Here is a 15,280-nt window from a genome sequence, read left to right on the forward strand (position 1 = left end):
GAATAACTCTGTTTTTTTTATCCTAAAGCTACTTCTTTAAACCATTAATGATGACTTCTAAAACTTTTGAAATTTTGAATTCTGCTAACATTACTTGGGTAATCATACTCATCAAATGTGTATTAATTTAGCCATTCTTTTTGATGCAGGGATTGCTATATATCATGTTGAAAATAAAGTGAAGAGATTAAACAATCAGTAATAATATAGTAATGTACAAAGTTTTTCACACTTTTGAAAGAATTTTGATAATTTTGGGAAACATTTTCCTTTTGTGTAGCACAGAGATACTCCTGAGAATAACCCAGATACCCCATTTGATTTCACACCAGAAAACTATAAGGTATGTAGTTTCTATGTAGACTAAATTAACATTATAATTAATTTACAGAATATTTAGTACCTTCCAGATGTATAAAAACAAGTGCTTTTTCTTTGGTGCAGAGGATAGAGGCAATTGTAAAAAACTATCCAGAAGGGCATAAAGCAGCAGCCGTGCTTCCAGTCCTGGATTTAGCCCAAAGACAGAATGGATGGCTGCCTATTTCTGCTATGAACAAGGTACTGAATTTGTTTTTGCTTTAGTTCAAAAAGAGGAGAGATTGTGTATAGTAACTTCCTTATGTAGAAATTCCTCTGACAGTCATTATATGTTAGAATATAAAAGTTTGAAGCCCTTTAATCACTTATATGTTTTCTCAAATTATATTTGTGTTTTTTTGGTTTCCTTAATAATACAGAGATTTTTCTCCCCCTTCACCCTTTTTGAGAGAAATGGCCATAATAAAAAGATCCCAAATATGTATAATTTGCTGTTAAGATATTCTGAAAATTAATGTGCTAGTTAAAAGAATTACAGTAAAAAAGATCTCATAGCTAATGTGACTATAATATTTTGCAGCTTTGGCTACAAGCTAACAAAAATTTATATTATGGTATACAACACTCGATTATGGTACCTTGGAATCAACAACCTACAGAAATGCTATGGTGACCCATTTAAGTGAAGTTAGTCTTTTCATACATATTTATGATTCATTTTTTTCTGATTGTGTTTTTGACACTAATCCAAATATCAAGTTTATTCATATTCTGTTAATATAACTTCATTTGTATGGTATGTTACAGTGTATAATTTACAAAGTGCACTACAAAACCTTATATTATTTGAGTCTTATGAGAATCACACAACTAATAAGCCAATGTAATATGATGGAAAATCTATTTGACTTAGAGCTAAGAGGTGTAATTTTTCTCTGGATGTACTTCCTCATCTGCAGTGCAGATTTGGAACTAGATAGATCTCTTCCAGTTGTTACATTATGCTTTCTACGTGATAAGAGCTGGGAACCATTTCCAATTAATGCATTTTTCTACTTGCAAAGATTTTTTGCTATACTTTATTCTTTTCACATTCTAAATTTTATTTGGTCTAACTGTTAAGCTAGACCATTATCATCTTTCTTGGGGAATAAGAATATCCCCTGTTTATCTAATAGAATCCCAAATGCAAATTTTAGGTTTTATTTATTGATCACTCACTTGCTTTGTACAGTACTCTAACACTCTTGTGGACCCTTAGTATTTTCTGGATTATGAAAAATGTTATAAACAAATTTGGTACTATATTTGAGTAAACATAGGTGTTTTTTTTTTTTTTTCCCCAATCACATATTTGGGGGTTTCTAAATTACTTAACATTGTTTTTTATAATAGCCAACTTTCTGGATAGTGATTTAGGTATGTTTTTAATCATAGATACTTTTTTTTTGCAAGAATTGGTTTTTAATAATAACAAACTTGTCGAAAGTCTTGCTGAGTGGCAAGTTGAGCAGAGCAAAATAAAATAAATGAGAAACTAATGTGAGAACATTTAAAAAATACTGTCTTGTTCTATTTTGAATTGGATGTGTATGTGTGAGAGGGAGAAAGTAGCATGTAGAGAATATAATTACGATTCTTTCCACTTTACATTTGAGACTTAAGGTTATTGTTTCTCTCCTTCCCTAAGGAAAACCCCAACCTTAGAACAAAAACAAAATCCAGAAGCTCACACATTAGTTTCTTAACCATCATTGAGGTGTAGGGAGGTGCACAGCAGCAGCCTGAGAGGAGTTTTTTCAAATTAGACATCAGGGTTTCTCCAGATTTATTCAGTTATTTCAGTGGTAGGGATCCAGCATGTGTATTTTGATAGAGCTCCCCAGATTCAGAGGTACATGCCTGGTTTAGTATCACTGAATTAATCTTTCACATGTCAGCTGTTATTAGATGTCTTTTGAGAATATATTTTTTTTAGAATCCCCAATATGAGGAAGTTCAATATATTTGTCATCTGAAATGCCATTTAATGAGCTCTTCTTTCATGTCAAAACATAGATATATGCATAATTTTTAAGAATGATAGATATCAAATCTGAAAACCCGCTAGATTAATAATATTAGATCACCTAGAAAGTTGCAGCCAGGATTATAGTCATGGTAGAATGTACGTGCACCAGCCCTAGCAAACAGCTGAAAATCCTTATTTTCCCACAGACTTGCCCTGACCAAGAGAATTGTACTCAAGTAATGAATCTCTTGGTCCTAACCTCCCCAACCCCCTAGTATGTCAAAACAAATATTTTCTGTACATACCTTAATGTGAAAGGTTGGAAAGTACTAGTCTCTATAAGATCCGGCTTTTGTAAAGAATATTGCAGTAGGAAATAGTAATTAATATTTGGATTGTTCTGGAGGGGTGTGTGTGTGTGTGTGTGTGTGTGTGTACGTAAACCAATAAGGGCTAGTAGGTAAGCTTTGATTCTCAACCTTTTGTTGTCATAACCATTTGCACACACTATATATCACCAGTAACGTCAAAGCTTATTTGAAAAATTGGTGAAAGGTTGAAAAATATAATTGCTTAATTTATTGGGGTTTGGCCACCAAATTTTTGCCAGTTAGAAATTTTAAGTTACAAAATATAATAGTTGAAATGATCAAAGTAGAAATTCTTAATAGTGAAAGACTTAAAGATTTAGAGAAAAAGATTTAGACTTAAAGATATAGAGACAAGGAGTAGGGTAACCATTAGCTTCTGGGCTCTGTGTGGTTTAAGTATAAGGTGTCTACAAAAATTACAGGACTTTTGGTGATGGAAGGAAATTTACCTGGGTAGTGAGCACACAATACAATATAAATATGACATAGTATTGAATTGTACCCTTGAAACCTATTTGATTTTATTAACCAATATCACCCCAATAATTTTAATTAAAAAAAATAATTGAAGAGCTTAACACCTTGCAAATATCAAATATTAGTATATTTTCTGCTTTGAAGAACTTTTCTGATTTTACCAAATCGAAGCAATAATGAATATGCTTTTTACAACATACCTAATGTTCAGTAAGCATTGTGATTATGTTATTTAAAAATTTCCTAATATTTTTAGGTTGCAGAAGTTTTACAAGTACCTCCAATGAGAGTATATGAAGTAGCAACTTTTTATACAATGTATAATCGAAAGCCAGTTGGAAAGTATCACATTCAGGTCTGCACTACTACACCTTGCATGCTTCGAAACTCTGACAGCATACTGGAAGCCATTCAGAAAAAGCTTGGTATGGGACACGTTATATGGATAACTTTTATGAAAACTGGAATTGTCTTTCTAGAGTAGACCTATTTCTACTTAAATTTTCCAACTCTTGCCATCATATTGGGTTTGTACTTCATGAGTAAATTTTTGTCTTACTGTCTACCTTTATTTTTTCTTATTTTGTATTCTTCCTTAGTTGTCAGCCTCAAAGCTGAATTTCCACCTTTTCTTTTCTAGTCATTGAGTATGTTTGAAAAGCTTCTAGGAGTTTTAAAGTTTTCCTTGTTTAGAAAATTGTTTCACTTATTGTGATTTTTTTTTTTAAGTGACTATATTGTCCTCATGTTCTTCCAAACTAGCCTTGGGACAAATAAGATAAGAGAATAGTAAGAATGATAACACCTTCAGGAAGGAGTGTTATTATAGTGGCATTTACAAAATTAAAAAGGCATTTTTCCTCACAACTGCCATTGCTGCATTTATAACCATACATAACAAGTGAAGTAAAAGGTTTTTTGTTGTTGTTACTGAATATACAGTACTTGCATATTGTAAATATTGTAAATATAGTTCTATATACTTTATTATTAAAGTATATAGAATAGAAAGCAGAAGTTTGTTCAGAATCCTACCCCCTTACCTTCAAGGTGCAAATTCTGATAATAATTGAGTATATTAGTTTTAGGTTTTGTATTGATTTATTTTCATTATTAAATACTTAAATGTAATACATCTTTTCGCTTTTTGCACTTTATTTTGGCTATAGCATAATATGTATGTCTGCCTCATTTTTCTGTTATAATTTACTCTGTGGCTACTTTCATGAATACTCATCTTTGCATACTCATTCTATTGTATACTGAGAATGTTTACAGGACGTTGAATTGCTGAGTCAGATTTTACTATATTTTGCCAAAATGTCTTCCCTCAAGATATGAGAGTAATTGTTTTCCTCACATTCTTAATGATGTTTGACATTAGCAGTTTTCTGAGTCTTTGCCAATCTAATAGTATGATTTTACCCAGCATTTTCACAATCAAAATGAAAATTATATAGTCTGATGCACTGCTATAAGACAGCAAATACTGGAGATGAGTCTTCTGAAATTTGATTGTTTTTAAAGGAACAAGTACACTTAAGAAATTCCTGAATGTTCTAGTGTAATTGTACAGAATTGCTTAAGAAATTTAATACTCTTAAATATTTATTGCATACCTCTAATATGTTGTTAGGCTTTTTTCTTTTTTCTTCTTAGACCATATTGCTATTAAAATACAACCTGGTCCTTACAGTGATTATTTATATTTTTAGGAATAAAGGTTGGAGAGACTACACCTGACAAACTTTTCACTCTTATAGAAGTGGAATGTTTAGGGGCCTGTGTAAATGCACCAATGGTTCAAATAAATGACAACTACTATGTGAGTATTTCACTTAATGTAAATTAAAGTTGTATGATGTCATATTTAGAATATTTGGTTTTCCATCCTCTATGTGTTGGTTTCTATTATTCATTTAGAAGAAATTATTGGCATTAATATCCAGGGTTTTTTTTTCCTGGTTTCCAAAATTTATTAACAATCAAAGAATAGAAAACCTTTCATAAAAATGTTAGTTTTAGCTTCCACATTATTGTTCACCAGAAGATTTTTTTTTAATTATTATCTTTAAACATTTTTTCATTTAACTCCAAGAGATGATACATTTTTAAAACTTTTAAATTATAAAAAATTTAGTAATTTCCATATAAATACATAAAATAACCACCAAAACTTAACAGATAATAACATTTCCCACATGTCAGTAAATTATTTTTATCATTATTATTATTTGTAGAAATAAGCTACTGATGCAGGTAAACCATTGCCATCTCCACCCAAAATTCTGTTCCTTTCCATTCATTCCTAGAAGTTACCACTATCATAAAAAGTATGTATTCTTCTTGTACCTGTTTTTAAACTTTTTAAATATATGTATCCAGCCATGCTAATATGTAATACTGTATTGCTTGTTCTAAACATTTTACAGAGATGGTATCATACCTCTCCCTAAATACTCTTTTAGCCAGATCTCACAAGTTTTGATAAGAATATTTTCATCATTTAGTTCTAAATATTTTTAAATATGCATTTTGACCTTTGTTTTTTAGAAGTGTTAATATTCAAGTGTCTGGAGTTTTCTTGTTATCTTTTTTTTTTAATAATCTACTACCCTAATTATATAATAGTTTTCATTCACAATATCTCATTAGCTCATACTTCTTAGAAATTTGTTTATGGAAATTCTTTGAATAGTAATAAACTAATAAATCTCTTCTTAAAGAGATTTGCTTTACTACTCTTGCTCCCAGAAATGCTACTGGCCCAAAAGAAAGTTCCTCTTTCACACCCTCCCATCTTCCCCCAATGTGTAAGATTCCAGGCTAGCAGTTTTTTGAAGGACAGTTTAATTTATAGTTACCTCTATATTGAGGGTATAGCTTTTTGAGGTCTTAACTTCATGTCTCTTGTGGCCTGGGGCTTTGTCTCTTGCCCCTTTAGGCTGTGAGACCCTGAAGCCAGGTTTGCTTGGTGTTCCAAACCTGGATTTTTTTGAGTTTTTGGCCTCTAGGTATTTCTTTTTTGTCATTGTATTGATGAAATTTAAAATTTTTGTTTTTTATTTTACCCAGCATTTATAGTTTTTACAAGGGTAAGGACAGCTATTCTGCCATAATGCTTGAAACAGGTAGCTGTAATTTTTTAATGAAGATGAAATTTGATTTCCTTGGCTAGTTAGATTTCTAGGGCATTTCCTTCCCTATAGTGATTTTTTTCATTTTAATGATCAATGATTTAAATCTATTACCTCATCTATTTCCCATAGTTTAAAAAGTCTTTAAAATGTGGCAACAGCGTTCCCTTTTCCCACATTTCTGCAATTTACTCATAATAATGAGGATCTCGATTTAAACAGGAATTAGGGCTTTGTATGAAGCATTGTAAGTCTAAATAATACAAACCTATGGATTTATCTAAGAGCTAAATAATAAAATAAAAAATAATAAAATTTAAAAAATAAACATTCTTTCAGTTAGTAATGGTTTGGCAAGGTAGTTTAACTTTTGTGGATCTCAATTGATGAGTAGATAAAATGAAATAGTCACAAACTTTGATTGGATCTTGCTTAGGGAAAGAACAGCTATTTTTTTTAACAGATCAGGCATTTAATTAGGTTTTTCGTAATAAATTTAGAACACCGATTTGTGTGAATAAACCCCATTTGTGAGAGCAAACACAATGGAAGTAGCCCTGGAGCTGAGGAACAGCTTTGATTTGGGGCATAATTTGCGAGTCCATGGCTTTCTGATCAACCTTTCACTGTTCCGTAATCTTGTATTTCTCTCTGTGTTAAAAATCTCACCCTCCTGGTGTCTGTGATTGTGCAGCTTCTTCTTGAAGTAAGCATCAGTGAGATGTTTGGGGATTTTCACAGTCAATTTTGGTGGCGGTGGCGATGTCAAATTTCTGGTGTGTTCTACATAGAGGACTCGTTTGAGAGACAGAGTCCAGTCACAAGGTAGCAAGCCACTGCTCAGCTGCTTAGAGGAAAACCTCTTGCCTCTGTGATGCCCAGTGAGGATGATCGGAATGGTCCTGGGGGTGATGCTAGCCCAAAGTTTTCTTGAATGCTGACTGAAGGATTTCTTGCCATGGCTCAACAGCTCTTGAGGCACATCTTCATTCAGTAAGTTAGTATCCAGGCATTTTACGGAGTTTAACCACTCAGGTGCCACCATTCTTTTAGCCACCCACTGGTTTTGTGACAGTAGCGAGAACCTTCTTTTTCTTTTCAATCCTGGATTTAGCTGCTGAATACTTCCTCTTGTACATGGCCTTTCTGGAATACATAGCTGGTCGGGAGTATCTGCCATTTCCTCTGACCAGGACAGAGTTTCAGCTGCAGTGGGGTTTCCCCTTCTTAGGTGTTTTGACCTTGAGGTTATCCTTCTTTACCTTGCCACCAGCATCAGCCTTCTGGCTTCAGGCTTCTTCTTAGTGTCTGGCTTCTCAGCTTGTTCACCCGCCATCGTGCAAGATGGGAAAGAGCGCTATCACATTTTGGGGATGGTTAGATAGGTTTGACTATGTAGTTGACATTTTATTAAGGAATTGTTATTAATTAGGTGTGGTAATGGCATTGTGTTACTTAAGAAAATTTTCTTAAGAGATGTCTGCCGAAGTCTTAGGGGTGAAGTGTCATGATGGCTGCAGCTTGCTTAAAATGGTACAGCCAAAATAAAAAAAGGCATATCTGTACATCATGTAAATACAGCAAATTAAAAATTGTTGAATCTGGGTGGTAGGAATATGGGTATTCGTGTAGAGTTTTCAAATTCTCATAATAAATAGTTGGAGGAGGAATAATATCGTCAGATGAGTTTAAAGATTTCTCATAATTGCGAAGTGCTGAGCATCTCTAAACCCTAAATAGTTTGAAAGCAGCTTTTTATTTCACAAATGTTTAATTACTCAACAAATATTAAAGGCTTTTTATGTGGCTAGGTACTGGAGATACAGTAATGAATCTTGATTTCTCTAGCATAGTATTAAAGTCCTTCAAAACATTTTGTTAAACACAACAGTTTTGGAGGGGGAGAAGGGGATCTAATGTAGTCTAGGCATTTTTTTCTTAGTTTAATTGTGCCCATTCTGTTTTGATTGTCTTTTGATTTAGGTTGCAGTAGCTTTGTATACAAGTGTATGTGTTTGTGTTTTAATTGTATTTGTTATTTTAAATAACAGTACCCTTTCTTGAGATAGAAATTGTACACAGGTGCACAGTGTATAAAATATAGAGCTGTTCTGGTTGAAATGGAGCTTAGAGGGTCAAGACCATTAAAATAAATGTGTCGAAAAGAAGGTTTTTTTACTTTTCCCTTTGAAAATAAAGTGAACTTTGAAACAAGGTGCATTTTACCTGGAAAAGAAAGAAAATACTGCTGGGGTATTAGATCTTTAGGTTAGGGATAGATATTAGGCATCTACTTTTAAGTTACTATACCTGCTGGTGCTAATTACTACTTGCCACCTCACTGTTTTTTCAAGGACATAGCATTTGCTGAGCATGTGCCAAGGCACTGTTTCATTTTATGTATTTTTTAATTTAATCCTGAAAATCACTCCAAAGTAGGTTTACAAATGAAGAAACAAACTTAGGGAGGCTAAGTAACTTGTCTAAGATTACTAGCTAGTAAGGGTTAGAACCAGGACTCATGGGAAACTTTCGCTTCAAAGGACTATTCTGTACTACCTCTTCAGGTAACATAGTAGCAGTATATACTGTATATAGGAATTATTCAGTTGCTGCTGCCTTGGTAACTAACTTGTAAATTGAGAGAGACAAATAATAAACTAAGGGATTTATACAGATTTCAGTAGTAGAAATTTTAATAGGACTATTTTAATATTTTTTTTGCAGGAGGATCTCACACCTAAGGATATTGAAGAAATTATTGATGAGCTCAAGGCTGGCAAAATTCCAAAACCTGGGCCAAGGTATGCTTTTATTTCTATATGAGCATTTTTAATGGTTTAACCTAAATTGATCTTCACATAAACTCAGTCTTTAAAACTTTATACCCTAAGTTTACAGAAGTTGTCAGGAGCCTTGGATAGTATCCAAACCAACCTGTCATCTAAAGCAAGAAATTTCTTTCCCTTCTAAGATGCTATCAGATAATCATATGTTATCTACTTATAAAGAAGGAAAATTTACTACAAATAGAAATCCATTCCACCGTTTAAAAGTTTTGGTTTTAGTAGTTTTCTAGTTGACCAATGACTTTCCTAAAGAGGTACTTAAACGAATCACAGTATTTGAGATATGTGCTGAGCAGTGCAGTGCATGCGGGGCTGTCTCCTTTCTTCTAGACAGTATGCTTGTAATGATGCAGCCTAATTACATCAACTTTCATTTCAGATACATTACACCATTAATTACACATATAGTCAGTTAGAATGCCTAGATCTTTTTCAGCTTAAACTCTGTTTATCCAGTTTGCTCTCATCCTGCAGTTGTGTTATACTAGTTACTTTTCTTTCAGTAATGAACCTGAACTTTTGCTGCTAAATAAACCCTTATTCCATATCTAAGTGTTCACATTACTCAAAACTCTCTTTTAATATTAGCAAATATTTTCATGGTTTTATACAGTTGTAATCCTTTTGTAAGTACTTTCTGCTTATAACATAAAATTTCAACTTAGGTTTTAATTGCTATATAGTATTCTAATGTATTAAGAGGACTATGATGTGCTCTTTATTCCCATTTTAAGATATGTTTTCCTACTTTTTGTTATAAATAACAATTTCCTGAAGTTGAATACTAAATCAGGGGATATGAGTGGTTCTGGAGTCTGCACTCTAGAAGTACTCACTCATTTTCTGGCAGACTAATAAGAAAACGAGGTCAGTTCAGGATAACTTAAGTTTAGTAAAGGCAAGCTGACCTCTATTGACTATTACTTTCTTTTCTAAGAAGTATAACTTCTTTTAACACTAAATTGAATTTGCATGAAGAGATTTGGCATTTTGTTCCTAGTTCTTCACTTTTATTGGGCTACAATTACATTTTTGGGGGATAAAACATTTCCATTGTGAAGAAGCATTCTCCATTATGGAGCCTACTGAAGTGAAGCCTTTGTCATTTAACATTACAATATCTTTCTTAGCCACTGGTCCTATATCCCTTACTTACTTGTGCTTCCAATGTAGCACCCTCCCCCCCACCCCCCAAAAAAGTCCATAATTTCCACAAATTTCAGCTTGTTTATAGGACTCAGATATTTTTAAATAAGTTTATGCTACTCTTGTATTTGTATTTAAAACTATAACTTCTTTCATTTTGTTTTAATGTCTCAGGTGCAGATTTCCTCATAAAATTTACTTGGTTTTTTTAGATGTCCTCTTTTCATTAGTAGTCATATTTTTGCCATTTAGAACCTCCTACTTCCCTTCTGTCAGTCACAACATTAATCCAACATTAATCTCCTGCCATACAAATAGAAAGAACTCCTTTTTTCACCCTCAAGTATGTCATGGGACTGTCATTTCATGGAAAATGACAGTCCCTCGCCATTCATTTATTTCACAAACATTTTTGGGTGTGTGCTGTGTGCTGTGTGCCAGGCACTATTTTATGTTGTGTGCACAATTATGAACAAGGTAAAGTTGTCAAATGTATTCTAGTGATGGAGACAGACAACTAATGTAATATCTGAGTAATAAATGCTATAAAGACAAATAAAGCAGGCTTAGGGAATAGAGAATAAATTTAGTCAGGAGAGGCCTCTCTAAAGTGATAACATTTGAGCCATGACCTGAATCAATAATCCCAAAGAAACCATGTTAAGAACTGGAGGAAGACTATTTCAGGGAGGGAAAAGAGGATATATTAATGCCCTAGGGGAAAAATGACAGTATGGTTGCAGTGAGGTGATAAGGAGGAAAGTGGTAGAGGCGTTCAGAGAGATAGATAGGGCCTAGGTAAGTAATTTAGGTTGGAACCTAAATATAATAAAAAGCTGTTGTCGGAGTCTTTTTAGTAAGGAATGATATGAGTGATATTGTTAAAGTTATTGTCCTAATTGCTGTGTGGAGAATAGTTTAAAATTTAGTGGATATCATGGGGCAGAGGAATTATGAGTGATTTCTAGCTCTTTGGCCTGAGCACCACCTCAGTGGTTCTTTTAACTGAAATGGAGAAAATTTGCAGTAGAGCAAGTTTGGGGAAGAAAAGTCACTTTGTTTTGGACATGTTAAGTTTGAGATGCTTACTAGACAGACCCACGGTAGACTGCTAAAAGGTAGATATGAGCCTAGAATTTAGGGAATAGATTAGGCCTGGTACATGGATTGGAGATTCATCAGTTGTCATTCATGGTAAAGCCATAAGTGTGCATGAGATTACCAGGGGTGAAATTAGAGTTTATTGTTATTTTTAATACAAGAGATACTATAACATTATTATAATTAACAGGAACTAAAAACCACAGTTCGAACTTTCAACATCTGATTATAATAGGAATGTTATTGGTAATTGTAAATAGTTCTTCACTGAGATTTTTTGCCAGTATTCTAGGTTTGAGCCAAAGAGTAGAATTATTGGTTTTTGAACCCATTTTTTATTTACTACTTATCAACTCTTATTTAAAAAGCAGAGATAAATCTTATTTTTCAATAATTGCAAAAAGTCCATCAATGTTATATATAAAGATTGTATTTGGACATGGTAATTCCAGAATGTCTTCCCAGCATATGGAAACAAGAACTTGCCCTCTCCTTCTCCAACTTAATTTCTTGAATATATAGGATAATGAGAGACACTGTGATGATAGTAATTTTCAAAATACAGTTATAATTATTCTTTAAATTAACCAAAACTGGCTAATTCGTTTTTATCAGTATTTTTATACTGAAGCACTTGCTCACCTATTTAAAACAGGTGCTCATTGTGATTCTTTGAGTAATGAGAGAAATTAAACAGATTCAGTAGTAACCAGTTGATTTCTGAGTACCACTATGAGGTCTACCCTGGCCAAAATTAGTAAAAGAATGTTTCTAGGTGGTTCAGAACTGCTTTTTAATTTTTGGTAAATGATGTCTGGAAAGAAAATATTAAACTGATTGTAAGACAGTACTCTTTACTTTGAGAGTAATAAGCAAATATTTATGTGGTGAGATTATTCTTCAGGTAAAGTACTGAAAATAACTTTTAAAGTTATTTTCAAATTACTAGTTAATATATAGAAGTTTTACAGTATGGAATAGCTAAAACTAATTTTAAATCAGATTTGAATTCATATTTCATTTTATCAAGATATCTTAAATTTTTCAGAATTCTGTGGGGTGCAGATAACATCTGAGATGTAAAAAATATATAGGTAGGCTACAAAGTATATGTAAAAATATATAAGTGGTTGCCGTTGAATAACTAGACAATAAAATCACTTATTTTTTTTACACTAAAAGTAGGGACAGTGGTATCTCTGAGTAGTATTAAAAGGATAAGCACTAAACTTACATAAAGTAGATTTTCTTTAAATATACTTTTTTTTTAAGCCATAAGAACTATACAGAAAAAACAAGTTTTCTAGAATGCATATGAGTTTATAATGATGAATGTAGAAATAGTATTGGAATGGCTAAAAAGCCAGATTTACTTTTGAATTGTGGTGAAGATAACGGTAATTAGTAGATGGTATTTTAAGCATAACATATCAGGGAAATAATTTTTTGTTTTTTATTAAGCGAATACCCTAGTGTAAATTGTGGCTGTCAGGTGAATAGATAGGGCTAGATCATTGCCTCTCTATTAGTGTTCTGATGCATGTTTATAGATCAAATGAGGGGAAAGGTTATATAATGAGTAAATTAAATAAAGTTTGTAGGCTTTAATTATTGGAAGATTTTGCAGCCTTTATAAAATACTTTAATGTGCATTTTGTGAATAGTGGGGGAAGGAGAAAGTTTGCAAGCCGACGGACCCCTGGAACTCCTTTTTTCCCCCTCAAGTATGTCATGGGACTGTCATTTCATGGAAAAAACTTTAGGAAACTGGACCACGTTATTCTTAAAATAACTTTCTTATATAAAACTAGATAATCCTGTAAAGAGCTCAGGCAGTGTACATGGTTAATTCTCCCATTCACTGTTCCAGAAACTTTGGTTTTTATAATCTTAAAATGGTCCTGCTTTGCATTGGTAAAGGGAGTAGCTGAGCTTAAACCACAAGAGGGAACTTAGTAAAAGAGAAGAAAGGTCCTCCAAAATAAATTAATTTCATTATTTCACTGGCAATCAAAGAGCAGCAGCTATACCTGTATTACTAGTTAATTTTGCTACTTCAACCCTACAACAGTTTTAGGCTCTGACAGATAGTACACAGTGTCTGTTTTTTGATCTGCTTTTCATAGCAAACCTATAATGCAAATGTATTAACTAATTTCTGACTTTGTAGGCATTCTTTGTTAAATACTCAGTTACATTACAATACTTACATCTTATAACTTATGTGGTATCACTTTCCTGTCCTCTCAACAAAAAAATGACTTCCTAAGGCTTTAAAAGTAGATTTATAAGATTGATGACAGAATGTGAAGGGCAAAGCCAGAGGGAATAAAGAGATGTAAATTGAACAAATTATTCAGCTAAAATCTGTGGCAGGAACAAGGTAAATTAACAAAGCCAGGGAATAGGAGGGGTGAACCAAGAGTAGGTGCTGAGTTGGGCTCTAGCAACAGAGGTCAGACAGGGCAGAGGTTGAGAGATTACCTGGGAAAGTATGTGTGGGGGTGAAACAAAAGACAAGTTCTTCTACCTCTGTGCTGCTTCTCTTCATGGGTTCCTACATAAGGACCTGTTCTTGTTTTCTTTTCTTTGTGGCTTTGGTAGCAACCCTGGACTGGAACTTGTTTTTTGAAAATACTAATATAGCCTTTAAAAACATAACCACAAATAGATTTTGTCTTTACTCCATCTAAGGGACATCCTCCCAAATCAAGGAATCTAGTTTATTCCAAATATAGTGTATCAGTGTGTATTCCTTTCTGTGACGGTAGATCTCAATCTAAATAAAATTAAAATATAAAAAGAATAAATGTAGTGCTATAGCTTATTAAAACATGATTTTTTAAAATGTCCTCTGTAATGGATTATTTTGCTACAGTTAAGCTCTGATCCTTGGACAGATGCTGAATTCCCCAAGGCTTGGTTTCTATATCTGTAAAATAAGGCCAATATCTCTTGTCTCATGGCATTGTTGAGATCAAATGAGCTAATAATGTATGTACGCTGTTCAAGAAATGGGGACTGGTATTAGTGTTATTTTTATATTCATATTTATGGTGTTTTGATATTTGTTATGTCAGTTTTCATGTTTAACTTTGGAAGAAAATCTTGCAGAAGTTGAAATGTTTGGATTAAATAATCTATGCTGTTTCTTGTGGTGGGAATAGTTATTTAACTGGGCTGTTGGGAAGTAACAATTATAATTTCTTTAAGTAAAAATTTATAAATGGTAACCATTAATAGTCAATTTAATGTTACTTGCTTTTCTTTTCAGAAGTGGACGCTTCTCCTGTGAGCCAGCTGGGGGTCTTACCTCTTTGACTGAACCACCGAAAGGACCTGGCTTTGGTGTGCAAGCGGGCCTATAATATATGACATAGGAGAAATAAACATGAATCTCCTATCTACATAAATTTTTAATGTTGTTTATTTCAATCTGTGTACATTTTGGTAGTAACCTAGCAACTTGGAGATACAAGTACCATGTCAGAACTTCAGCGCTCCATTTTAAAGTCTTCTGCTATGTGTTGCTAACTATGAACACATTATTCCATAATCTATTTAACAGTTACTCCAATATCACAATTTTCAATGCCAGGTCATTCTTATCAATAATGCTAGGTTATTGTAAAATAAAAATTCTGTCAAATTTCAAATACATTTTGCTTTCCTGTCTTAGCCATTGCCAAGTCTTAAGTTAACATGATCTTTCCATAAACTTTATGTCAGTGCTCCCTTTAAACATTTTTATATTTATAGCAGAGGTCCCCAACGCCCAGGCCACGGTACCAGTCCAAGGTGAGTGGTGGGTGAGGGAGCAAAGCTTCATTTCTATTTGCAGCAGCTCCCCAACGCTAGCATCACCAT

At 33.2% G+C, this 15,280-nt stretch overlaps 1 protein-coding gene and 1 pseudogene across 1 annotated transcript in view; one reads left to right on the forward strand and one right to left on the reverse strand.

Annotated features, from left to right (window-relative positions):
- The window catches only part of NDUFV2 (NADH:ubiquinone oxidoreductase core subunit V2), a 29,097-nt gene extending 14,024 nt beyond the window's left edge, over positions 1-15,073 (forward strand). Inside the window, exons 3-8 of the mRNA XM_039845858.1 lie at positions 281-343; positions 445-561; positions 3,437-3,605; positions 4,896-5,005; positions 9,045-9,121; positions 14,688-15,073. Coding sequence (XP_039701792.1) covers positions 281-343; positions 445-561; positions 3,437-3,605; positions 4,896-5,005; positions 9,045-9,121; positions 14,688-14,781 — 630 coding nt within the window. The 3' untranslated portion in view covers positions 14,782-15,073. The remainder of the gene's footprint in view (positions 1-280; positions 344-444; positions 562-3,436; positions 3,606-4,895; positions 5,006-9,044; positions 9,122-14,687) is intronic.
- On the reverse strand, positions 5,307-10,342 carry LOC120588593 (60S ribosomal protein L6-like; annotated as a pseudogene).
- Positions 15,074-15,280: the final 207 nt, after the last annotated feature.

This window comes from Pteropus medius, unplaced genomic scaffold (assembly GCF_902729225.1).
Source record: "Pteropus medius unplaced genomic scaffold, Ma_sr-lr_union100, whole genome shotgun sequence".
In the NCBI taxonomy this organism is placed as follows: domain Eukaryota; kingdom Metazoa; phylum Chordata; class Mammalia; order Chiroptera; family Pteropodidae; genus Pteropus; species Pteropus medius.